Source organism: Castanea sativa, chromosome 8 (genome assembly GCF_040712315.1).
Source record: "Castanea sativa cultivar Marrone di Chiusa Pesio chromosome 8, ASM4071231v1".
In the NCBI taxonomy this organism is placed as follows: Eukaryota; Viridiplantae; Streptophyta; class Magnoliopsida; order Fagales; family Fagaceae; genus Castanea; species Castanea sativa.
In genome coordinates this window covers 54,421,545-54,446,826 of record NC_134020.1, presented here as the reverse complement: position 1 = coordinate 54,446,826, position 25,282 = coordinate 54,421,545, and the positions used below count along the sequence as shown (strand labels likewise).

Sequence of the window (25,282 nt, the reverse complement as noted above, 5' to 3'; positions counted from 1 at the left end):
ACCATTCTCATCCACCGTTCCCATTCGGCGTCTACCATTCTCATCCACCGTTCCCACCGAAAAGTCTCATCCGCCATTCTTAAACCACCCAGCTACCATTCTTCATCTCTTCGCTATAAATAGAAGGGCCGGATCCGCTAAGTTCATAAAAAAAAAAACACATACACTGAGTCATGAAATGAAAATTTGCTTCTTTCAAATTTTCAAATCCTCCTTCTCACAGCCAGTTCTCACTATGGTCTCGTCATTCTCAATACCGAGCAACCAAGATCGCTTCATGATCAGTTTGAAATCAACCCCTTCATGGTTCAGTAGCAACCCTTCTCACAACATCATCACTGTTTTAGGATTCAAATAAATTTTGTTTCCCTACTTAACGACCACATTTGTTCATAAAGTTACTCATAACAAGGTCGGCATCGTTGTTCCATGCTTTCCTGGATTTGGTTCACCAGGAAATCCAAGTCCAGCAGAGACACCCGTTCCTAAGACCAGGGCTTCCGTAGTCTCTCTTCAACTGTTTGGTCTCCCATCAGAAGCAGTGGTTCGGAACAAACAGCAACTTGGCTGGTTTCTAAAACCAGGATCACAAGTTAGCTCCATCTTTCATTTGTTATGCTTTCCCAATAAAGTTGCATCAAGTGAAGATGGTAAGAAGTGTTGGGGTATCCTACAAATTGTCTCCCATCCAACACTTGTGATGACCTCCAAGGTACCAGCTCATCAGAAATTAGCCTTTGGTGTCGGTGAAGGGTCCCCAAAGCCTCATTCCATGTTTCCACCAAAGATGGGGTCCAAAGGTCATCATTGCTGGTACCACAAAACACACTTTCTGGAATTACTCCAACTTAAGATCAGCTTGAAGAATTTCAGAAAATATACTTCTGAAATTACTTCAACTTAATGTCCGTCAGTATGGTCCAGTTACACAGGCACATTCAACGACTTGCTGACGGACCTCATTCAGCATGCAGCCAGTCCCACATCCGAAGGTGTACTTCCCAGAGACATCTACGCCAGAAAATCCCCAACATGCAGGGTCAGAGCCATGATGTCGTATGTCTCACCCATTCACTTCGCTTCATCACCATCTTCTTTCACCATCAACAACAACATGCCCAAAATCCCTTCTGAAATTACCTCAACTTAACCAGAGTGATGCGATAACGCATGCACATTCAACCACACTCCCACATGTTCTCTCTGTGACCCGAAGTATACCCTTCAGATATAACTTCACCAGAAGTCCTTAAAAATAAGAGGCTAACTCTAGAGCTCTGCATGCTGTACCCAGCCAACATCCTCACCTCTTCTCCATCTTCAACACCCTGTGATCGCCACCAACGATCCAAAATACTCTTCTGAAATTACTTTGACTTAACCTTTGCTCAGAAAGCTCGGTCACACGAGCACATTCAAATACTGGCAGACCCCTCCTCGGTCTCATCAAAACCTTTCATATGGGTGGGTCTACTCTTCTGCAATTACTTCATCCTGGTAAAAGCTCCACCACCATCAGCTATTTCACTAGAAGAGTCAAGCATAAAAATCCATTTTTTTTCAAGACTCATTCGCTCACCACACTCCAAAACTGTGTGTACGAACGAGTCTTGAGGGGGCATTTGTAGAGAGGGAAAATTCCCGACCTATCACAAGCTGACACATCATACTACCAAAGTCCACAAAATACAACCAATTACAAAGCGCCACGTACTGCTGCTAGGTTTTGCCATCACTATTCAGAAACCAGTAGAAATTCGCCAAGTGTCATTGAAATGAAGGCATGAAACTGCATCAGCAGGTGTAAGCAATGACACAGGCAGCCTCGCACGTGTAAGCAGTGACACAAGCACTCAGCACGTGTAAGCGATGATATAAGCGGACCAATCAAGCTGTGACAAGTGTCACCAATCAGACTCCGCCACGTGTCGCTCACCTACCCCTAAACTCCTATAAATAGAAGCCTCCCCAAGACATTGAAGAGGAGACAACACAGAGAACAGAGAGAAGGAAGAAGATATCTTGAGTTCAGAAACCTAGAAGCTCTGCCAGGATCAAACCTCAAAGCCTCCAAGAAATTCAAGAACTTCAACCTCGAATACAAACAACATTCGAAGCAAAATCATCCAAACTACTCGTCCAGATCTCAAAGTTCACTGGAATCAAGCTCAAAAGCCTCCAGAAACCTCAACAAACTATAAATCAACAAAGCTCTACGGAATCAAGCCTCTAAAGCACCGAAGAACTTCCACCACAAACCTTCAAACACGAAGAATACACGAAGAACGCGAAGAACACACGAAGAACAAAGAATTTCTAACAAGCTCATAGCCAGAGATTCATTGTAATTCCGTTTTAAAGATCTTCGATCCATTCCTCAGCCAAATTGAAGAATATCTTATGTTCAAATCAAAATCACATTACCACAATTCCAATCAATAAATCTTTCAAGGAGATCGAATCAGAGGATCACTCTTTTGTAATTACAGAGAATTGTACCACACATTTATCAATACAAATTCGTATTTGTGAAACTATTTTACTTGTTTGATTTATTTCGAACTAAGAAATTTAGTCGTCTACAGTTGGGTGGTCAGCTATTGATCTTCAACGGGCTAATTGGGGGTCATTCACATACTTTAAAAAAAAAAAAAAAAGTAATCACTAAGTAAGCTGCCAATCCCTTTAGGTAATCGCAAAAGTAGTAAACCATTTCTTAATTGCAAGACAAAAATGTATTCTCTCAAAATTCACTTAATCATCAGAATTCATTCTACCATAAATCTAAATCTAAATCTAAATCCAATAAATTTACTGAAGTACCAAACCTGCTGATCCATTTAGCTAGTAGCCAAAGTAGTAAACAATGAGTTAGTTGCAATCTAATATAATTAAAAAAAATCATTTGAAAATTATGAAGCAACATATATAATTATTAGATTGCCAATTCCACAAGTCACCCAGATCTCCACAAATACATATATATATCCATTAACAATTCCAGAGCTAGTCATTTCCTTAAAAATCCCAATATCCATTAACAAAGTATAGATGTAACAAAATGGTAGTAAAGCTATAAAATAATGAGCAGTGGGGGAAGAATTCGACGACAGCAAAGGTGGCAGGGGTGTCTCTAAGAACGGCATCGAAATTCGTGACGTTTTAATTAGCAGCATAATCGTGAGGGCAGATATTAACGATCGCATCGAAGGAGCGAGGGAGATGGTGAAGAGAACGACGAGGATGATGTCAATTCTGTATCTCAGCCCTGCTGCTGCTGAGATTCTAGCATTTTCTTTAAAATTCGACTACTCCGAAATCCGGGAAGAATTGTATCGGTCATCTGATTTCTGAGCTTTTTTCTAACTTCAACCTTAGAGAAAAAAAGAAGAAGATATAAACAACAGCGTAAAAGATGTTATTAGTTGACTTATTACCGTTAATAACAAGTATGGTGTTCTACTCAACCTAACTTTGCGCAACATTTTATTTTTTGGCAAATCCATAGACAAATCCTAAATAATGTCAAAAAGTTGTTAATTCACTATATAAAATAGTTTAATTCTGGTTTGGTCAAGTGACAAACCATAATTATTATTGGAGTGGTGCAAGAAAAAGGGGTTAAATGGACCCGAATCTGGTTGTCCTACCAGAAAATTCAGACCAAAAAATAAAAGATGCTAAAATTTTCCATGTGAGACTTTGAAAACTACAAACTCCGCATTGCATTTGAACATATGATTTATATAAGGGAGGTTACCATGAGCAAAGGTAAAGCATCTTAGATTATATAGGCAATTGCTAAGTAAAGGAAATAAAAACAAAATTAATGAATGTGGAACATGATCTTCAATTCTAAATTTTATCCTCATAAATTTTCCCTTAAAAAATAAACTCAAACATTTTCTTACTTTTTTTTGGTTCACGTCGACGGCGAAGTCCATCAGGGAGGTTTTACAATTCGGCAGACCCTCCACCTGAATAATGGAATTACAAGTGGCACATTCATAGGCCACTTCATTGCAAAATTTACCACACTTGTCACATGATGCATGGTCCATAGTCTTATGAGCAAGAGTGAGGGGATGTTGGTGGATGTCGGATGTGTAAGTGCTTCCAAACTTGATGTTTCGGCAGTCTCGATACTTACTATTTAAGAACTCTCCAAATATACATTTGGGGTGAGCAGGAAAACTACATTCATCACAGTAATAGAACCAAAACTTTGGATCTCGTTCTTCCTCACAAATATCACAATAATATTCACCTGAATTATCTTCAGCAGTATGTCGTAAGGTAAAAAGATGTTCGTGCTGTCCATGTTTTACTGTGAGTGGCAGCGTAGCACATCCAAAATCTAGAGTAAATTCACATTCAGTACAACGAAATATTCTCATTTTATAATTACAAGCACTACACTTATCCGATGTTATACTGGAGAGAAGGAGGGAATGCTCATGACCAACATGAGTAAGCCTTTCTGGGATCAAACTACATAAAACATCAAGTTCAAACTGGCATTGCTTACAATCATAGGTAAAGCCACTAGTAAAAAGTTCACAAACAGCACAACGAGCAAGCATAGGTCTCCTCGATTTCAAGGTGAGCATGTGGCTGTGAAGTGGGTGTTGCTTTTCATGGGGTAATTCTACACAAGATTTGTGTAGAAAGAAAGAACACTGAGCACATTTGTAAAACGAAGGGAAGATAGGTCGTATACACCCATCACATATTTCATAATTCTCAAGCTCATCAGTCAGCTTCAAGTAATGCTCATGACTAAAATGTTTGATTTCTATGGGTACTTCAATTTTGTCCTTCCCCACCCTGGTTGTTGACTCAATAAGCTCCTCATCTTTTGATTCCCACTTAAACGTTAGCTCCCTACCTCCCTTGTCCATGGCACAATCAACATGGGCAGCATAATCGCAACTTGAGCAATAATAAATCCCATAGTTTATGTCCAACTCTTTTACACAAAATTGACAAAGTCGGTGCTCAAATTGATCAGTCTCGAGATATTTGGTGAGGTTGAGAGGGTGCCTGTGCCGCATATGTTTGACCATGTGTGGTAAGAAAGCACATTTGCGGTGGAACCAAATTCCACATAAGGCACATAGACAAGACATGCCCTCACCTTTTTTACCACAAAAATCACAAGTGAATGAGTTTGACCCTTGGACGAGGACCAATGGGTGGTCGTGAATTTCAACTTCAAGAATGAATTGTAGCGAAGAAGCACATTTGACATCAAGGAAAAATTTGCAAAGGGGACACCGATAAAAGAAACGTTGGCAAACTAAATTGCAATAATTGCATTTGTAAGTGCCCTTATCATGCTTTGTTTTTTTCTGGAGAACTAAAGGGTGTTTGTCATGTATTGGGATTGGGAGATGCAACTCATGGGGTAGTTTGGCGCATGAATTATGAAGAAAAAAATTACATTGTCTTTCTCTACAACAGACGCAAGAACCCTCAATTGATTCACCACACGCAGCACATATGCATCCATCTCCACTATATTCTAATTTCAATCTTACATAACTGTACATGAAGTTTCCAGGAAATTCATTAATTATTAGAGGATGCTCATGGAGATGGGGGAAGTGTTGAAGTTCCATATCTCTTAGTTGTCTCCCTGCCAAACACACATACAACTAATTTGTCTACGGGACTTGAAAGTTGGGGGTACTTTGCACTTGATCGATTGTGGTGGGTGTTATGCTTTTATGTGAATACGTATTAAATGATTAACTTAGATACTCACCTGGAAATTGAAGACTTTGAGTAAGCTCAACTTTCTGTGCACTTCAACAGAACATACCTTTTAGTCACTCCTTGCACTAAAAAGGGAAAATCATCTTCAAATGAAAATAAGTTAGAATCTTTTAATTATCTGAAAGAAATTGCAGTAAAAATAAAGTAAAAAAGCTCTCTAACTTATCATAAATTCAAATGGCAAAATAGCAACAAAATCTTATTGAAATTCACTTTTAGAATACAACAAATTAATGTGTAATGAAATAGAAAAGAAAGGAATTAGGAACTCTTCCGGTCAAACACACATACAACTAATTTTTCTACATGAGTTGAAAGTGGTGGGTGCTTTGCTTGAAAGTGGTGGGTGCTATGCTTTTAACTTAGCAGATGTTCTATATATGTATATAAATATTAAAGGCTTATTCAATTGTGACCTTCTAATATTTCCAATAGAAACAATTAGGTTCAAATCCCCTTACTCCAATTATTGAATTATAATTTTTTCTAAAAAACGTATTCAAGGATTATCTTAGATACTCACCTCGAAATTTAACACTTTGAGCAAGCACAACTTTACGTGCACTTCAACAGAACTCACCTTTTAGTCACTCCCTGCACTAAAAAGGAAGATCATCATCAAATGAAAATAAACTTGGATCTCTTAATTAACTAAAGTAAATTGTAGTAGAATCAAAGTAAAAATGCTTCCGAACTCATCATAAATTCAAATGGAAAAAGTAGCAACAAACTTTTATTGCATTTCACTTCTATGATACAACACAAGCTATCTTTTTATTTTTATTTTTTTAAAAAAAAGATACTCACACTCGAACAAGAACTCTGATTTGGCTTCAAAAGTTTGTCAGTCAATTTGGTTGCATGAATTTAGGTTGCGTAGATTTATAAGCTCACTTCTATTTGGATTTTGTAAAAGTAGAATCTATATAGCTTGAAGGATTGGGAAGGAATGACCAAATAAATTTATAATGAAATAGAAAAGAAAGGAATCAAATTCAAATGGTTCTTTTTCTTTTGTACCAGAATGATCTCTTTCTTTCTTTGGATGTTAAATGTAAAAAAAATGAATAAAAATGGGAAGAATAATATATATAACATTATAATCATTATATATTCCTTGATTTTTATTAGTGATTAATTGAATGGAAAATAAAAATCTAATTGGACTCAATTAATAATTAGTGTTTCGTCCAAAATCTGATCTCTTTACATTTAAAAACACTAAAACAAAAAAAAAAAATTAAGAAATTTTATTATCATGTGTTAATGAACTCAAAGAACTGTAACTTTGCAAAGATAAAAAAATGTCCAGTACCGTTTCATCAAATTATGATTATGGAATTATGTCGAATAATTTACAACGAAAAAGAAGAAGAAGAAATAGTTACTTGTTATCACTCCATTTCTATTTGCGATGATGCACGCAATGTGGAAAGAGTTTTTGCATGGGGGATGAAGGAATCCTTCTCTTGTTTGGAAAACAAAAACAACCAAGGAAAAAATGGAATAATTTCTCTCCGTTAATTGAGACCAAAGTTATTCTTTTATTCCTATTTTTATTTTGCTTGCGTGCGTCAACACAATTATGTCAAATAATTTACTAAAGAAGAAAAAAATAGTAAGTTGTTATCTCACTCCAATTCTATTTGCGATGATGCACGCAATATGGAAAGACTTTCTAATTAGGGTATGAGGCAAGGAATCCTTCTTTTGTTTGGGAAACAAAAACAATCAAAGGAGAAATGAAACGGTTTCTCCCCATTAATTAAGTCAAAGTTATTCTTTTATCCCTATATTTATTCTGCTTGAGATTGCAATTATGTAGAATAATTTATTAAAAGAAAAAAGAAAGGAATAGATACTTGTTATTACTCCCATTGGCAGAACCATAAAATTTTTTAAGGGGGCCAAGGGGGCCAAGCTAATATATATATATTTGTTGCTTATACATGAAAAATGTTTGTAATTTTGATTTAACATATTATATTTTTTTTGCGTAAATAAAAATATTTACATCAAGTAAGTCTTTATATCTTTGCAATTAAAAAAAGTAAGTCTTGATATGTCTAAAAATATAGAAGTCAATTTAATAAAATTAAATCATAATTAAATTACATATGATATACATTAAATAAACTTTAATTTAATGAGCTATGTATTGCATTTTTTTATAGAAAGTTTCAACATATGGCGTCCGCTCCTAATGATGCTCTTTATCATCAGACCAAGACACCAATCAGTTTTTGGTATAGGCGGAATTGATTCTCAAATCTTTTATTCAACTATCATAGACTTACCAATTGAGGTATGTATTACATAAAAGTAATTAGACGAACAAAAATGCATTAGTCAACTATGTAAATGCTTTACATGTTTTTAATAAAAATTTAGGTGGGGCCATTATTTTAATTATGTTCAATTTTTTAAAATAAAAAAATACAAGAAGGATGGAGGATTTTTGAAAAGTCAAGGGAGGTCATGGCCCTCCCTCCCTCCACACCTGATCACTCGAGTTTTATTTGTAATGATTCATGCAACATGGAAAGAGTTTTTGCTTGGATGATGAAGCAAGGAATCCTTCTTTTGTTTGGAAAACAAAAACTACCAAAAGAAAAATGAAATCATTTCTCCATAAGTGAGACAAAAGTTATTATTTTATCCTTAATTTTATTCCTCTATTCCATGTGAAAGGGACTTTGATAATATTGTTGCACACTACCGTATAGTTGGGGGTAAAACAATGAACAAAAAGTAATTAAGAAATTTCATTATTCATTTATTATATGTGGTTGAACGGTCACTTTGCAAAGATTTAAAAAGATGCCCATTAGGATTTCATCAAATTATAATTATGCAATTATATCGAATAATTTACAAAAGAAAAAAAGAAATAGTTACTTTTTATCACTCCATTTCTATTTGTGATGATGCCTGCTATATGGAAAGAGTTTTTACTTTGGAAAAAGAAGCAAAAAATCCTTCTTTTGTTTAGAACGCAAAAACAACCAAAGGAAAAATCGAATGGTTTCTCCATGTTAATTGAGACAAAAGTTATTCTTTTATCCCTATTTGTATTATGCTTGCATGCATCATTGCAATTATGTCAAATAATTTATGAAAAATAAGTAACTTGTTATCACTCCATTTCTATTTATGATGATGCACTCAATATGGAAATAGTTTCTACTTTGGGAGATGAAGCAAGGAATCCTTCCCTTGTTTAGAACACAAAATTAGCCAAAGGAAAAATGGAATGGTTTCTCCATGTTAATTGAGACAAAAGTTATTCTTTTATCCATATTTGTATTCTGCTTGTGTGCATCATCGCAATTATGTTGGATAATTTATGGAATAAAAGTAACTTGTTATCACTCCATTTCTATTTGCGATGATGCACGCAATATGGAAAGAGTTTCTACTTTGGGAGATGAAGCAAGGAATCCATCTTTTGTTTAGAACACATAAACAACCAAAGGAGAAATGGAATGGTTTCTCCACGTTAATTGAGACAAAGTTATTCTTTTATCCGTATTTGTATTTCGCTTGCGTGCATCATCACAATTATGTCGAATAATTTACAAAAAAAGAAAAAAGTAACTTGTTATCACTCCATTTAATTTCTATTTCTGATGATGCATGCAATATGGAAAGAGTTTTTGCTTAGGGGTTGAGGCAAGAAATCCTTCTTTTGTTTGGAACAAAAAAACAACCAAAGGAAAAATGAAATGGTTTCTCCACATTAAGTGAAACAAAAGTTATTCTTTTATCTGTATTTGTACTTTGCTTGCGTACATCATCACAATTATGTTGAATAATTTACACAAAAAAAAGTAACTTGTTATCACTCCATTTAATTTCTATTCTTGATAATGCATGCAATATGGAAAGAGTTTTTTCTTAGGGGTTGAAGCAAGGAATACTTCTATTGTTTGGAACACAAAAACAACTAAATAAAAAATGGAATGGTTTCTCCATGTTAATTGAGACAAAAGTTATTCTTTTATCTGTATTTGTATTCAACTTGCGTGCATCATCACCATTGTGTTGAATAATTTACCCAAAAAAAAAAAGTAACTTGTTATCACTCCGTTTAATTAATTTCTATATTTGATGATGCATGCAATATGGAAAGATTTTTTGCTTAGGGGTTAGAGGCAAGGAATCCTTCTTTCGTTTGGAACACAAAAAACCACCAGATGAAAAATGGAATGGTTTCTCCACATTAATTGAGACAAAAACTATTCTTTTATCCATATTTGTACTTTTATTGCATGCATCATCACAATTATGTTGAATAATTTACACACAAAAAAAGTAACTTGTTATCACTCCATTTAATCTCTATTTCTGATGATGCATGCAATATGGAAAGAGGTTTTGCTTAGGGGTTGAAGCAAGGAATCCTTCTTTTATTTGGAACACAAATACAACCAAATAAAAAATGGAATGGTTTCTCCATGTTAATTGAGACAAAAGTTATTCTTTTAACATATTTGTATTCTACTTGGGTGCATCATCACAATTATGTCGAATAATTTACAAAAAAAAAGTAACTTGTTATCACTCCATTTCTATTTGTGATGATGCATGCAATATGAAAAGAGTTTTTACTTAGGGGATGAAGCAATGAATTATTTATTTTGTTTAGAAAACAAAAACAACCAAAGAAAAAATGGAATGATTTCTCTTATTGAGACAAAAGTTATTATTTCATTCCTAATTTTGTTGTTTTATCCAAGCGAAAAAAGGACTTAGATAATCTTGTTGCATAGCATCGTGGGCTGTTTTACTATTTGTTGGGGAGAGAACACCTTGAGAAGCCTCCAAATAAGGGCTTAATATAGCAAGAGTTTCTACGATGATTCATGCAATATGGAAAGATATTTTGCTTGAAAGATGAAGTAAGGAATCATTCTTTTGTTTGGAAAACAAAAACAACCAAAAGAAAAATCAAATCGTTTCTCTGTTAAGTGTGACCAAAGTTATTATTTCATCCTTATTTTTATTCTTTTATTCCATGTGAAGGAGACTTCGATAATATTGTTGCACACTACATTATAGTTGGGGGTAGAACACCTTAGGGAAACTCCAAATAAGAGCATTCACATTAATTTTCTCAAATATTTAGTTAAACTAATAAATAAATAAAAACTCTACTTTTTCTAGTTTAGCTATCTATTATTTTCATATACATACATCAGCCTCAATACTTTATCAACATTAGAATTAAATGTAGTGAGGATAGAGGCTCACTACATGTTGTGATGAGACTATTCTCTTTAAAATTTTTAATTAATTTAGTGAGGCTGATGCACACTTGTTTCGGTTGAGTTTAGATAAATTTTTGTTGAAATATTAAATTGATGAGACTGATGTGAATGTTCTAAGGGGATGATAATTTAACATATAGAAAGATCAATTAATCCAAAATTTTAAATCATTAAAATTTGGTCAAACTATATGATGTTAAACAATTGCTTTTGTTATTATCACTCACATATAATTTTAAAAGAGTACTACTAATATTTTCTTAAACAGCAATGGGAAAGGACAATTGAAAGATATGAAAAGTGGAATGATTTAGTGAGAGGAGACTTGAGAGGTGGCGGTAGGATGATGTGTATCCAAGTCGGAGAGAAACGTAAGAAGAGTATAAGACGCGCTCATTCTCTTAAAATTATTATTTGTTATTATCATGATCATTGTCATTCTAACATTATTACTTCTTCTTTTTTCATTAATATCATCATTTCTATTGTTAATATTAATGTGTTAGAGGTTTAGAGCCATGAATTGTTTTATGGGTTCCAGTTAGCTTAACTGGTAAAGTATTTGATAGTTGTATAAGAGATCTGAGGTTCAATCTCTACCTACACCAAAACTGATTGGTGTCTTGATCTGATAATAAAGAACTATCATCAGGAGCGGACGTCATAAGTTAGAACTCTCTCAAAAAAAGCCATGAATTATTTTATTGGTGTCTGGCAATGATAAGGTCTGAATGGGTCATAAATTGATCGCAATAAAGGTATTCGTTATGCGATTCTTAATGGTGATTCACAGCTCGTTATTAATTCATTTTGCAGGGTATCATAATGGCTCAAGTCGGTATCATGAATAACATTTTCAGGAGCATTGGCTCAGGTACAGCAGATCCAAACCGTAGTGTTCAGTTTTATTATATTGCTAGAGAAGAAAACAAAGCAACTCACGTACTAGCTCAACGTGTTAGAGGCATTGCCTATTTTGTCACTTGGACAGAGGAAACATCAAGTATGATTAAGAATGTTACTATTCAAGAAAGAATGTTAGGCCATGTTTGGATGCTTTTTTTTCATTACTCAATTTCCGTCACTCATCACTCATCACTTATCACTCAACACTTATCACTTAAAAATACACTACCGGTTTGGCACCATCACTCACTTGCCATCACTCAATATTTTTCACACTGTTTGTGGGCCCTAGACTTGTCACTCGGTGCAGGCTTTTTTTTTTTTTTTTTTTTTTTTTTTCCAGTATTCAGATCACCCGAACCCATTGAAAAAAAAGAAAAAGAAAAAAAAGGAAGAACTGAAGTGAAGACCGAACCCAGTGAAAGAAGAAGGAAAAAAGAAAAAAGAAGAAGAAAGAGCTGAAGTGAAGACCGAACCCTGTGAAAGAAGAAGGACTGAACCTTGTGAAAGAAGAAGGAAAAAAGAAAAAGGAAGAACTGAAGTGAAGACCGAACCCAGTGAAAAAAGAAGGAAAAAAGAAAAAGGAAGAACTGAAGTGAAGACCAAACCCAGTGAAAGAAGAAGGAAAAAAAAAGTGAATTGGTTAAAAAGTGCGGCTGAGTTATGACTAGTGGATCTCCCATGTGTGCTTAATTACAAAAATGCCATTGAGTTATGAGTTATGGAAACTGAAAACAACCAAAATGTATTTTCAGTTTTCATAACTCATAACTCAAAAATCAGAGAATTGAGTGATGGAACAGAGTTATGGAAATAGAGTTATGGTGCTCCTAAACGGACTTCTTGCTATGGGTCCCACCATTTTTGAGTTATGAGTTATGGAAATAGAGTTATGAGTTATGAAAATTGATGATCCAAACAGGTCCTTACTATTCAAGGTGTATCGTTTTTATCCCCGTTTAAATGAAATTCATTTCTTTTGTTTAATTATTTTTTTTAGTGAGAAATGAGAAAGGATAATCAAAAGATACAAAAGTTAAAGCGAAATGAGATGAGAGGTGGCGATAGGAATAGATGTCTATTCATGTAAGGAGCTCAGAAACATATGAAGATGTGCTCGTTCTTTTAAAATTATTCTTACATAAATTTTTTATTTTATTAATATCATGGTCATTTCCATTGCTTATTATTGGTAGAGTAAAGAATTCCTTTCTGGTGACACGCCGTGATAAGGTTTGAACCATATGGAACTTCAATAGTTCAATGATTTCAATCTATTCCAGTCGCCTGGAAATAGAAGTACTATTATTTTTTTTTCTCAAGTCAAACATTTTGAAACATCATTGAAGCAAGGAATCACATTTGATATCAATGATCATGAATTTCCTGGAAATTCATTGATCATCAGAGGATGCTCATGGATTAAGTGTTGAAGCTCCATTTCTCCATGCCTCCGTGTCAAACTCAAACACACATATATCTAATTTGTCCACATGACTTGAAAGTGCTAGGTGCTCTGCTTTTATTTATTGGACTTGATTGTGGTGGGTGTTATGCTTTTAACTTAGCAGATGTTCTATATTTCATATGTGTATAATAGAAGTATTAAAGGTTTATTCAATTGTTACCTTCTAATGTTTTCAAAATAAACTACTATGGTTCAAATCTTCCTATCTCAATTATTGAATTATAATTTAAAACAAAAAGGAAAAAGTATTAAAGAATTATCTTAAACACTTACCTGGAAATTGAACGCTCTGAGCAAGCACAAATTTCCGTGCACTTCAACAGAATGCACCCTTTAATCACTGCCTGCACTAAAAGGGGAGATCATCTCCAAATGAAACTAAGTTTAGATCTCTTAATTAACTAAAGTAAATTGTAGTAGAATCAAAGTAAAAATGCTAACTCATCATAAATTCAAATGAAAAAAGTAGAAACAAACTCTTAGTGCATTTCACTTCAATAATACAACACAAGCTATCTTTTTATTTTATTTTTTAAAAAGAAAGATACTCACACTCGAACAAGAACTCTGATTTGGCTCCAAAAGTTTGTTATTCAGTTTGGTTGCATGAATTTAGGTTGCGTAGATTTATAAGCTCACTTCTATTTGGATTTTGTAAAAGTAGAATCTAAATAGCTTGTAGAAGTGGGAAGGAATGACCAAATAAATGTATAATGAAATAGAAAAGAAAGAAACCAAATTCAAATGGTTTCTTTTTCTTTTGTACCAAATGATCTCTTTCTTTATTTTTGGATGTTAAATGTAAGAGAAAGGAATATAGAAGGGAAGAATAATATATATAAATAATTAAATATAAATTTATAATCATTTATATATTCCTGAAACCAACGTGGCTCTTTTCATTATTAGAGAAGGTTTGTGATCCCCCATTTTCTATTAACCAAAAAAAAAGGGTTTGTGATCAATTGCATCATCATTTTCTAATATATACAGTCGTTCTGTCAAATTTTGCACTTTTAAGTTTACCAAAATGATATCGTACGTGTTGGATAGTAAAGGAAAAACAAAAAACGAAAAAAGGCAAAAATAAAAAAATAAGCGTGCGCTTGGGTAAGAATGAAAAATTAAAATTATTTCACTATTCAGTTTATTTTTGCTACTATTCATGGGTTCCATTGCATTTTTTGGTACTATTCATGGGCCCTATTATATTATTTCAACTAACTTTTATCTTTATCTATAGTACTTTCAGCAATAATTTTTCAGTTTCAACAAAATAAGTGGTATCCAAACATACCCTAAGACTATCACTAGAAGTGGTTGAAATGAGAGGGAAAAAAAAAAAAACTAAAACTAAATGAACAAAGTTAATTTTTTATTTTTCAAGAAGGTGAACAAAGTTATTTACATGTTGTAGCTTACGATATATATTTTAAATTTTTCGATTAAATTCAACCATATGGATTCGGGTTAATAACTCACATCAATGTTGGACCCAAGATTTAGTGTTAAGGAGGAGCAAAATTTCTAAGTGCATACGCACAGAAATACTTGAGAACAGTCTAAATAATTAAAAAGATTATGTGAATAATAAGCAACATTTTTATGCAAAAAAATATTTTTATTGTGTTTATCAATTAGAGGTTTTTTTTTTCTTTTTCCTTTTTTACACAATTATAAGTCATTCTGTGATTTTTTTGAAGTCAAAATTCAACTTATGTACTACTTATATGAAAAGGTCGTTAATATTTGGACTAACCTCAGAGCTTAACGTTGTGAATATATTAATTAATATATAGACTAATAAAATATATCAAATTGTAACACTTTTAAAATATACTGTGAATATCTATAGTACTTTAAATTTCATATTTCACTTTAAAAAAATTTAAATATTGGAGTTTATCATGTACTCATTTTTATATTTCATTACTTAAACACAAATTTGCATAAAAACAATTTATTTTACCTTATGAATTTGTGCTTTTTTATAATTTTTTGATCACTTTTGAAAGGTAATAGTAATGCTGTTTTTCTTTTCTAATTTCAATTAAAACTCTTACTTCTTTATTATTTTTAACATTTTTTCCTTACATTGATAAAACTAAGAAATATTTTATTTTCCTTTTCAAATGAAGTTTGACATATGAAAAAAATAGCCTATTAATTATGATATACATGGAAAAAAGAAAATCTACAAGAACAGCCACTTCAGTACACTTTGGTTTTAATCGGTCCAATTAGGTTCTATTCGGTTCACTTTGGTCCTATTCAATTCATTCTGTCCACTTTGGTCCTAGTCGGTCTACTTCGGTCCTATTATGTCCACTTCGGTCTACTTTAGTCCTATTCGGTCCAATTTAGTCATATTCAGTCCTATTGGTCCACTTTGATCGTATTCAGTCCTATTTGATCTGAAAGCTTAGATTTGTGTTAAAAACACAAGAGCTGTTTAGTCCCCAAATTAAAAAAATTACGACTCGGTTGTTTTTACTCTAACTTAAACTAAGTGCGGAACAAGAGTAAATGAAGCGCAATTACTGATAACTACTCTAGTGTATAAACATGAATAACCAAACAATAAAAGTAAAGCACAAGAGTAAGGGAAGAGAAATACAAATACAAGATAACACGCCGATGTGTTATCGAAGAGGAAACTGAAGAACTTGGCGAAAAACCTCTCCGCTGCCAAGCGGTAAATTGATCCACTAGACAATAAGTTGAGATACACGAATAGCAAGAGACCCTCCAAGCCTAATCTACCCAATGTACCTAAGCCCTCCAAGCTTCTACTCCAATAAGGCTTCTCGGAACCGTGTTTTGTTTAGCTTTCCGGATCCCGCAATACGCCCGATTGTATCCGCCAAGCCTCACCAGTTTCTTTTGGCAAATCCCCAAAGCTTGCCAAGCTCTAAAATACTCTCTACACTCTGAAAATGTGTGGGTTGTGTTTGGGTACAAATCTCCTCTCAAGGTATGGTAATGAGAGAGGGAATGAGAAGAGGCTACAATGATTTCTCACTAAGGATGGGTAGCTCTCTTTCTAAAAGATGGGTGTGTGTGTTGTTGAAAACCTATCTAGGGTTTTTCTCTCTGAATGGCCTCACATACTTTTATGTGTAATGAGGGTATATATAGTGTGGTGAAAGGTAAGAAAGTCACACTTAAAAAACCTCCAGGCAGAGAGTTTCGCGGGTATCTCGCGGGAAAAAACTACGAGAATGACGATGTCGTTTTTGGGATCAAGAAAAGCAGGAGACACAGAACCAGATTCAAAACCAGCAGCTGAGACATGTGGGCAATGAAACCTTTTTTTTTTTTTTGATTTATGGACTAGGGTTTGTGTACTATGTAGTTTTGTAGTTTTGTTTGAGATTGTGTGTGTTTCGTAATAAATTGAGATCTGCGTGAAGAAGCAAATTAGCTAGTGTTTTACGATCAGTGTTTGTTTGAGGATTGTGAAATTTCAGGTTGGAGGAGTTGTGTTGTGCTTGTGCTTGTGTTGTCTTGTCCCTCTCTTTCCCTTGGCCTTGGACTTGATTGAATGAATGAATGCCCTGTAATGGCACGAGCTTTTTTTTTTTTTTTGGGACAAAATTTAAGGACAAGTTTATAACTCAAAAAGTGTTTTTTCAAATTTATTCAATGTTTATTTGATATAATTTAATTTTAGCTGTTGAAAAAGTTATACTTGAAAAAAAAAAAAAAACTGAAAATTAAAGATGCAGATTTAAATCATTAATACAAACAATCACTCTCAAACCAAGTGGTTGTTTTTGGTTAATAAAAACCAATGGAGCCACAAGGTTCTTGAAAATCTATATTTTGTCCTCAAATCCATGATTGTTGAGGTATATTTTTAGAAGAAAAAAAAAAAAAACCTACAACTAGCCACAAGGCGAGTGGTGAAAGTGTGGACTTACTATTTTATATCCACCATTCACAACCTATCATGTGGCAAGTTGTGACAAAAATTGTGGACTTTATTGTGTTTCTAACATTGCTCAAAATAGATTGTAACTCAAAAGTAAAATTAAGACTTGTAACCACAATGCCTTGAGTCGTTTGTTTGTTTGTTTGTTTGTTTTTTTTTTTTTTTTTTTTTTTTTTTTTTTTAAACGGTGGATTGATGGATTAGGTTGGGTTATAAATTTTTGTAAAGCTTGGGTTGGGTTAGGACATCCGAGTTGGAAAAATGTGTAACTCACGTGATTCAACCCAACCCAACCCACAATGTTAATAGTTTAAAATTATATGTTGTTACTTGGATATATTTTGGTATGTTGAAATTTTTAGTTTATGAAATATTTGGCTCAGAGCTATGAAATTGTTATCAAATTAGGAAATGAGCTTAAATGCGTATTTGGCATTGACTTAAAAAACCAGTTTTTTTTACTATTTAAATTATTTTTGCTACTATTCATAGGTCTTATTGCACTTTGGTACTATTCATGAGTTTCACTGTACTATTTCAACTACCTTTTAGTTTTGTCTATATTATTTTCAGCAAAAAGTTTTCAATTTACGCTAAATAAGCTGTTCCAAAATTGACACGAAAATTAAACTTTTTATCAACCCACAAATGTTAATAATTTAAAAATATGTTGTTACTTGGATATATATTTTGGTATGTTGAGATATTTAGTTTAGATAGAATTTTTTCTCAGGAAAAAAAAAGTTTAGATAGAATTGGAATATTGGGCTCAAATCTATAAAATTGTTATCAATTAGGAAATGTGCGTAAATAATTTAATGAAAATTAAACTTTTTACTGGTCATGACAAAATGGTCCTAACCCAATCTCTACAAGTTAGGTTGGATTGATTTTTAGAGATATTAGATTAGATTGGAGATTACTCAATCCAAGGTAAACGAGTTGAGATGAAAAAAATACCCTAAACTAAATCCAACTAACTCAAACCATGCACATCTCCACATATAAGAAGCAATTGACCTCTGGTAGTTTTCATGAGTCATGGCTCTTTGGGATAGATATTTTTTACTTTAAAAAAAAGAAAAGAAAAGATTATTCTTTTATTTTCTTCTCTCTCTTCCTTAACCAAAAACCTACATCCTTGTTGCAATTGGAAATGAGAGAGACCAAGAAACAAATCATTGCAAATCTCAAAACAAAATCACTGCATAGCCAAAAATATCATTCCATCACCAAACTCGTCAGGAACTCAGGATCATTGCTATTGAAAGGCCACACCCCTAAGCCTTATGGCACCACGCCACCATCCACACCTCCTTATGACTCTCACAAGTCACAACCCAAATTAGCATCAAGGATGAGAGTGAGAAACTAATAAGGAAGAGACAATGAGAGGCATTGAAAAAATAAAGTACCTTTCGCTAATCTAAAGTGCTAGTCAGATTTGATTACACATTATAGCTCGCATTTAGTTTGCTCCTAGATAGTTTGGTCCGGTACTGGTTTTACCTTTCTGGGTTAGTTGGCAAAATTTTAGCTGAACTAATTGGAGTACTGATCCTGTGCTAATGATAAAAAAGCTACAATATCTATCACATAAATAAAAGTAAAAAGAAGTTGATGAATCAAACAAGAAGATAAAGCCAAGTACGAGCAAGCACATGATATAACTGTTGGCTGTTTTCTCCTTCAAACAGTCTAAGTAACAGAAATGATCTGGACCTCAAATACATTTATTCCAGAAAGCAAAAGTTTATACCTTGTGCCTCCTCAACATCATACAAAGCTTGTGCAATCTTACAAAACTTACAAGTTGCAAGAGTCAATATCTTAATTTATAGATAAGAAACTTTAATTTGTAATAGAAGCAGACAAATTTATTTCTAATGCTCCCTAAACGACCTGTAGAGGGTCTGACACATTTGATGAAAGATGCTGATTTTCAAATTTCTCATCATCCAAGCCAAAGGAGCTGCACAGTTTAAAGCACGTTAGAATTAGTAGAAAGAACAACACTTGAAGCTAAAATTCACACTACTATATAAAACAATGTTAAGTGCCCCTAATCATCTCCCCAGTACTTGGTTTGTAATTTGTTGTGATAAGAGCATTTTTCTAATAAACTATAAATGAAAATTGAAACAAAATGGAAGTCCCAAAACATTGTTGATAACTTTGGCCAGCCCACTGGAATGGTCTATACCAAATGTGTTTAAACAATTCAAAGTGCATTAATTTCAATGATTTTCACTACCTGGGACGTAACCCTTTTAAATTCTGCAAGCAACCCTCTCTATGTAATCAATTCTCAAATGTGTTACCCCACTCCTATTCAACAATTGAAGTCCATGGCTAAGAAAGACAAATCACTTACTTCAATTTCCATTTCCATTTTTAAAGTATCTGGTTATAAATTAGCCTTATGAGTAATTCTGGATATCACATTCTTCTTATTCTTTTACTTAAATGAATTTTGGCTCCCCTCCCAATCACAAGAAAAGGCGGGGCGGGGGGGGGGGGGGGGGGACATAGGTCACTTTACCAGTTCACTGCTTCAGGGGGCACATTTCAGTGGTAAAAAAACAAACCCAATAAAATATTTGATTTAGTTCTGATGATACTTTTTCCTTTGACAATTTACATAGTTGAAAATGTAAAAACCAAGACCTACTTAGCCACACTGTGAAGCATCAACATATGTCAGTAAAGAAAGAAAATAATAATAATAAAAGGTTGATAATATTGAGTATCTCTTATTAAAGTTCCATTAATTTTAAACTTTCCATATTTAGTGTCAAACAGCACATGAGAAACTTCTCTAAAAAGGGGCAAAATAAGACCTTCATCTTTGTGCAGGAGGCATTAGTTAAAGGACAGATATGTATGCATGGAATGTATGCACTGCAAATATGTGAAGTATGAGACCAATGAGCTATAGCTCAACTAATACTTCCTCATATAATATTAAGATGAAGGGCGATGTCATGAATTTAGCACCCACTAGGTGCACATGTAACTTACCAATGAAAAGATATGAAGTATGAGAGAACTTTCAAAAATACAGGATATGATGACCATAAACAGGTTAAATGTATATGTTATAAATCAAACATTGAAATAGTAAATTCTTACATCATACTTGTTTCAAGTAAAACATATAGTGCAATAGAATTATTACCTTCAAAGAAGAAAAAGATGTAAATACCCCATACCTTACTGTTTGCTTGTTGATCCAATTAATCAATCGATCAGCTGTCCGTGCATCATCAATAACATGTATTTCCTTTTTCTCTTGTTTAGGTTCCCAACCACCCGATACAAATTTAGAAGAAGGGCCCCAAAAGAGCATAGGATAATGATCCACAGAGAACTTATCACAAAGCCTAGTGTTTATCTGTGCTGCCAAAAAAGTGAAAGGAGAATGACCAACCAGCAATTCAAAATAAATAGGATCATCAAGTGTCATGTAAAAAAATGAATAAGAGAGATGCAATAAATCAAAAATAGAAAAGTGTACTGTTGGAGGTTAATCACTGTTATGGATTACTTGTCTGAAGTTCAGTTACCCTCGCTAATCGTTTGGTTACTTCATTAGCACTGCATTGAATGTATTAAATTTCTTCCTTTCCCCCCTCCCCCTCTCTGTCCCCCTCTCTCTCTCTCTCTAATATTTGTCAACTGATATCAATGAATTTTATCCAATTGTCAAAATGACTGAGGAAAGTTTCTTTCCAGAATAAATCAAACAAAAATGACAGTTGAGAAGATGGGAGGCATTACAATAGGTAGTGTTGCCAGCCCACTCCTTTCTGGTCCAGATTGCAATTTTTCCCAAGGTCCAAAATCACATTGTTTTTGTCTTTTTCTTTATGTTAGAGCATACAAACCAAATTTTAAGCTAGTGATTTTGGACCCACCATGGTTAATCAACCAGTGAATCTGTGACTACAAGTTTGGTCCATCATGTGAGCTACATGCTCTTAATCACACTACTCTGCCGACCATTGGATTTGATACCACTCATTAAAGTGAAGGATATGTTAGGAAATCACATTCCTATGTTGGTTTATTTGAGATTAGATATGGGGGATCATGTACAAGCTGAACATCTCCGCCTATTAACTTAAACTTTTAAGTTGGATACTCTAACATGATATCAAAATCAGGTAATTTATCAATAATAATAATAATCAAAATATGGTTGGTTTATTCTTGGACCCGACATGCCATGCTTGTTTGCCTTTGTTTCAGCTTTGATTAGGCCATCAGGCCCGTTTGTCTTGATTTAGGTTTTGGTTGGACTGGGGGTATTAAGCGTGACAGAAGCCTAGTCAAGCCACAAAGTTTCTTCCTCAAAAGCCCTATACTTCTAATATACCCTGTTGAAAGTATTATAAATTTTCAGCAGGATATATTTCAAAAAAGTTGCCATAATCATCAAACAAATAGGCTTATCTGTTTGAAACAATCAGCAGATTTAACAGATTTTCAGACACATTAGGACAAATGAAAAGATCACACTAAAATCCAAGAAGCACAGGCAGCAAAAGTTAAAGGAGTACTACTGAATTTAAGCCAGTACATGGAGAAAATAACTTAATCAGGACTTGTTTGAGTTTAATTAGAATTGCACTTACAAAAGATAGTTTAGCACCCTGTAAAACAGGATCCTTCTTTTATTTATGATCCATCAACTCCATGTAATTGGGGGATCAGATTGGAGTTAATGATTAATGGATGAAATAAATTCCAACATGGAGAAGAAAGTAATCAAGAAATGTGGCAGCATAAATACCTTCAATCCACAGTCCACTCTTGTCATTATTATGATCCCAGGATGCACTGCATCAGGTCCATTGAAAAGCCTTGCAACTCTTTCGTAATGGAGCTGCATAAATTTATTTTCAATCAATATGACGAAAATTAATAAGACAGCATCCTCTTAAGAATTATGGATCACAAACTTTAGGATATCATACCTTATACGTTCTGCAAGCAGGACACCTGCCAGATCAATGAAACCATATTAAATAAAAACTCAAAACTCCACATGACATACATATCTCCAAATTCATTTTAACTTCTTTAACAAATGCACGTAGTTACAACAACAAAACCTTATTCTCAAAATCATGGAGTTGGCTATGGATCCTCAACAGACTAATCGAGGGTCATTCACATACTTAAAAAAAAGTTCATTTTGATAAGAAACGAAAAAAGTAATCATTAAATTGCCAATCCATTTAGCAAATCCCAAGAGTAGTAAACCATTTCCTAATTTGCAAGACAATATTATTAAAGAAAAAAAAAACACTCGAAATCATTTAATCTACTGTATATTTATTTGGATTGCCTATTACCTAGATAAGGCAATTCCATTCAGCATGATTACTTTTTAGTTTTTAGTACAAATTTCAACACAATACCAAGAACTAATTCTCACAAAAATGTATTCCCTCAAAATTCACTTAATCATCAGAATTCATTCTACCATAATTCAAAATCTAGATCCAGTAAATTTACCAAAGTAACCGATCCATGTATATATATATATATATATATAAATTGGGTTCAAGTTACACCACCCAATATTTTTTTTTTTTTACTTGGATGTGAATTTTAACAAATCCCGTTAAATTACATTCTCAAATTATAATTTCTATAACAAGTTGTTGAGTTTACATCACGTGTAATTTGAGTCTAATCCATATATATATATATATATATATATATATATATATATATATATATATATATATATATATATATATATACACACATGCACGCGCGTGCGATCTCCAAAAAAATCCCACAACTATTCATTTTCTTAAAAAAAAAAATACTGACCAGTGGGCGAAGAACTCGACGATAGCAAAGGTGGCAGGGGTGTCTCTGAAAACCGCATCGAAATTTGTGAAGTTTAAATCGACAGCATAGTCGTGAGGGCGGATATCAACGACGACGTTGTCGTTTTTGTTGTTGTCGTTGTCATCGATGATCGCACGAAGGAGCGAGTGAGATGGTGAAGAGAACGACGACACTGACGACGACGACGACGATGCCGTTTTTTGGATGAAGAAGAGCAGGAGACAGAGAACCAGATTGAGAAGCTGCAGCTGATGAGACATGCTGGAAGGGCAGGTTTTGTTTCTGTGCACTATGCTCTAGACCTGTAGTAGTTGCTGAGTTAACTAATGCAGTGTGTGTACCATGTTGCGAGGAACGGTCATTTGATTTAAAGAAGCGGAGACCTCAAATTCAAAGTCTTTGCTAGACATGATGTTTGTCTTACTCGTGTCATTCCGGCATTTTGCCAACTATTTTATGTTATAATCTATTATATCGTGTCTGTGTTTCGTAGACTGTAATCTTGGCGAATATAGCCGATTCTTTCTAATAAAGTTGGACTCGTGAACTGGGCTGGTTCAAATTTTTTATATATATGGGTCGGTGGACCTAATCTTTCTTTATCATTGACCCATGGTGAAGCAAGCAAAGTGTAATAACTAGCAAGCCTCTTGCTCGTATTAAAATATCCAATTGGGCTGGCAGATCCTATAAGCATCACCTGTTGGATACCTCAAATGGGGGACCATACGTGCCATAATATATAACATATATGCTATTAGAGCATCTGCAGCTGGACTTGTAAATGGAAAATGTAGAGGAAATTTAGAATAAAAGCAAAAAAATAACCAAGCAGCTGGACTTGTAAAATCTGAGTATTGTAAAAAAATTTGGGATTGTACTATAGTGTGATTCTACATTTAGAATCGCACTCTAACTTTATTGTAAAACGAAAATATATTATTTTATTTTATTTTATTTTTTTTACTTTTCTTTCTCTCACTCTTAGTGTTACTCATTGACTCAATCTCTCAGAGCTCGTCCCTCACAGTCCTCACTATTTCTCTCATCTCACATCTCTCTTTCTTGTTCAAGGCTTGCACTGGAGTTGGGTTTGGTTCATGGTCACGACATGGAGATCGGCGTGAATTTTGGATCGGCGTGGATCGACGGAGATCGGTGATCGTGGTGGGTTGTGTTTGAATCGGTGGGTTGTGTTTGAATCGGTGAGCTGTGTGGGTCGTGGGTCAGGTGGTAGGTTTGGAGTTGTGGGTCAGGTGATGGGTTTGGATAGGTGGATCGATGAAGATTGGTGGGTTTCTCGGTGGAGATTGGTGGGTTGCTAATGGCGCTGATGATGAGTCGCTTAAGATCACTAATGACGGGCTGGATGTGGTGTGGTGTGATGTTGGCGGCGTTGATCTAGTCGCGCCATGGGTCAAATGGTTTCGCCGATCTGGGTTTTGTTTTGCGTTTTGTGTGTGTATTTTAGGCATGGTGGTGGTGGTGTGGTGATGATCGGGTTGTTTTGTTGTTGAGAGAGGGATAGAGACTCAGAGAGGCAGAGACAGGGATGAAGAGAGAGCAGTGATAGATAACCTTTAAATATTATTTTATTGTATAATTTATATTATTTTAGTGTGTAGTATTGTAAAATAAAAGTTGGGATGTTGGAAGTATTGAAAAATGGTATAGTATAATTGGTAAAGTAGTTTTTTGGGATGGTAAAATAGGATGTGATAGAATTTCCAGTTGTGAATGCTCTTACTAATAGCAAAAGTATAATTTTTTAAACATATATAAATGAACAGTAAAATGGTGCCTGTTTTAAAATTTTAGGTATAATAGGTAGTAAACACATTATTTTTTAATTATTACTTATTAAAGTTTGTATGAAAATTTGTAGATTGTAGATTTGTTAGTAAAAATTTACAATCAAAAGACATGCATATTGATGTTACTATAGATCAATTAAAAGGTCTCATGTCTTTTTTAAAAAAATATTGAGAAGATGGATTTACATCTGCTATGAATTCATCTAAAGAAATTGCAACCAAAATGGAAATAGAGCCTATATTT

At 33.9% G+C, this 25,282-nt stretch overlaps 2 protein-coding genes across 2 annotated transcripts; both read right to left on the bottom strand.

The window, feature by feature from the left end:
• Positions 1 to 2,992: 2,992 nt before the first annotated feature.
• LOC142608255 (uncharacterized) lies at positions 2,993 to 14,010 on the bottom strand. The gene is made up of 5 exons (XM_075779996.1): positions 13,975 to 14,010; positions 13,696 to 13,762; positions 6,302 to 6,377; positions 3,912 to 5,861; positions 2,993 to 3,373 (listed from the first exon to the last, which is right to left on the bottom strand). Exons 4-5 carry the CDS (start codon positions 5,619 to 5,621, stop codon positions 3,263 to 3,265), a joined length of 1,821 nt encoding a protein of 606 aa, XP_075636111.1. The 5' UTR covers positions 5,622 to 5,861; positions 6,302 to 6,377; positions 13,696 to 13,762; positions 13,975 to 14,010; the 3' UTR covers positions 2,993 to 3,262.
• Positions 14,011 to 21,154: 7,144 nt separating this feature from the next.
• On the bottom strand, positions 21,155 to 23,561 carry LOC142608153 (uncharacterized). Its single transcript, XM_075779865.1, has 3 exons — positions 23,204 to 23,561; positions 22,336 to 22,360; positions 21,155 to 22,244 (listed from the first exon to the last, which is right to left on the bottom strand). The coding sequence occupies exons 1-3, from the start codon at positions 23,482 to 23,484 to the stop codon at positions 22,080 to 22,082; spliced, it is 471 nt and encodes a 156-aa protein (XP_075635980.1). The 5' UTR covers positions 23,485 to 23,561; the 3' UTR covers positions 21,155 to 22,079.
• Between the last annotated feature and the right edge of the window lie 1,721 nt (positions 23,562 to 25,282).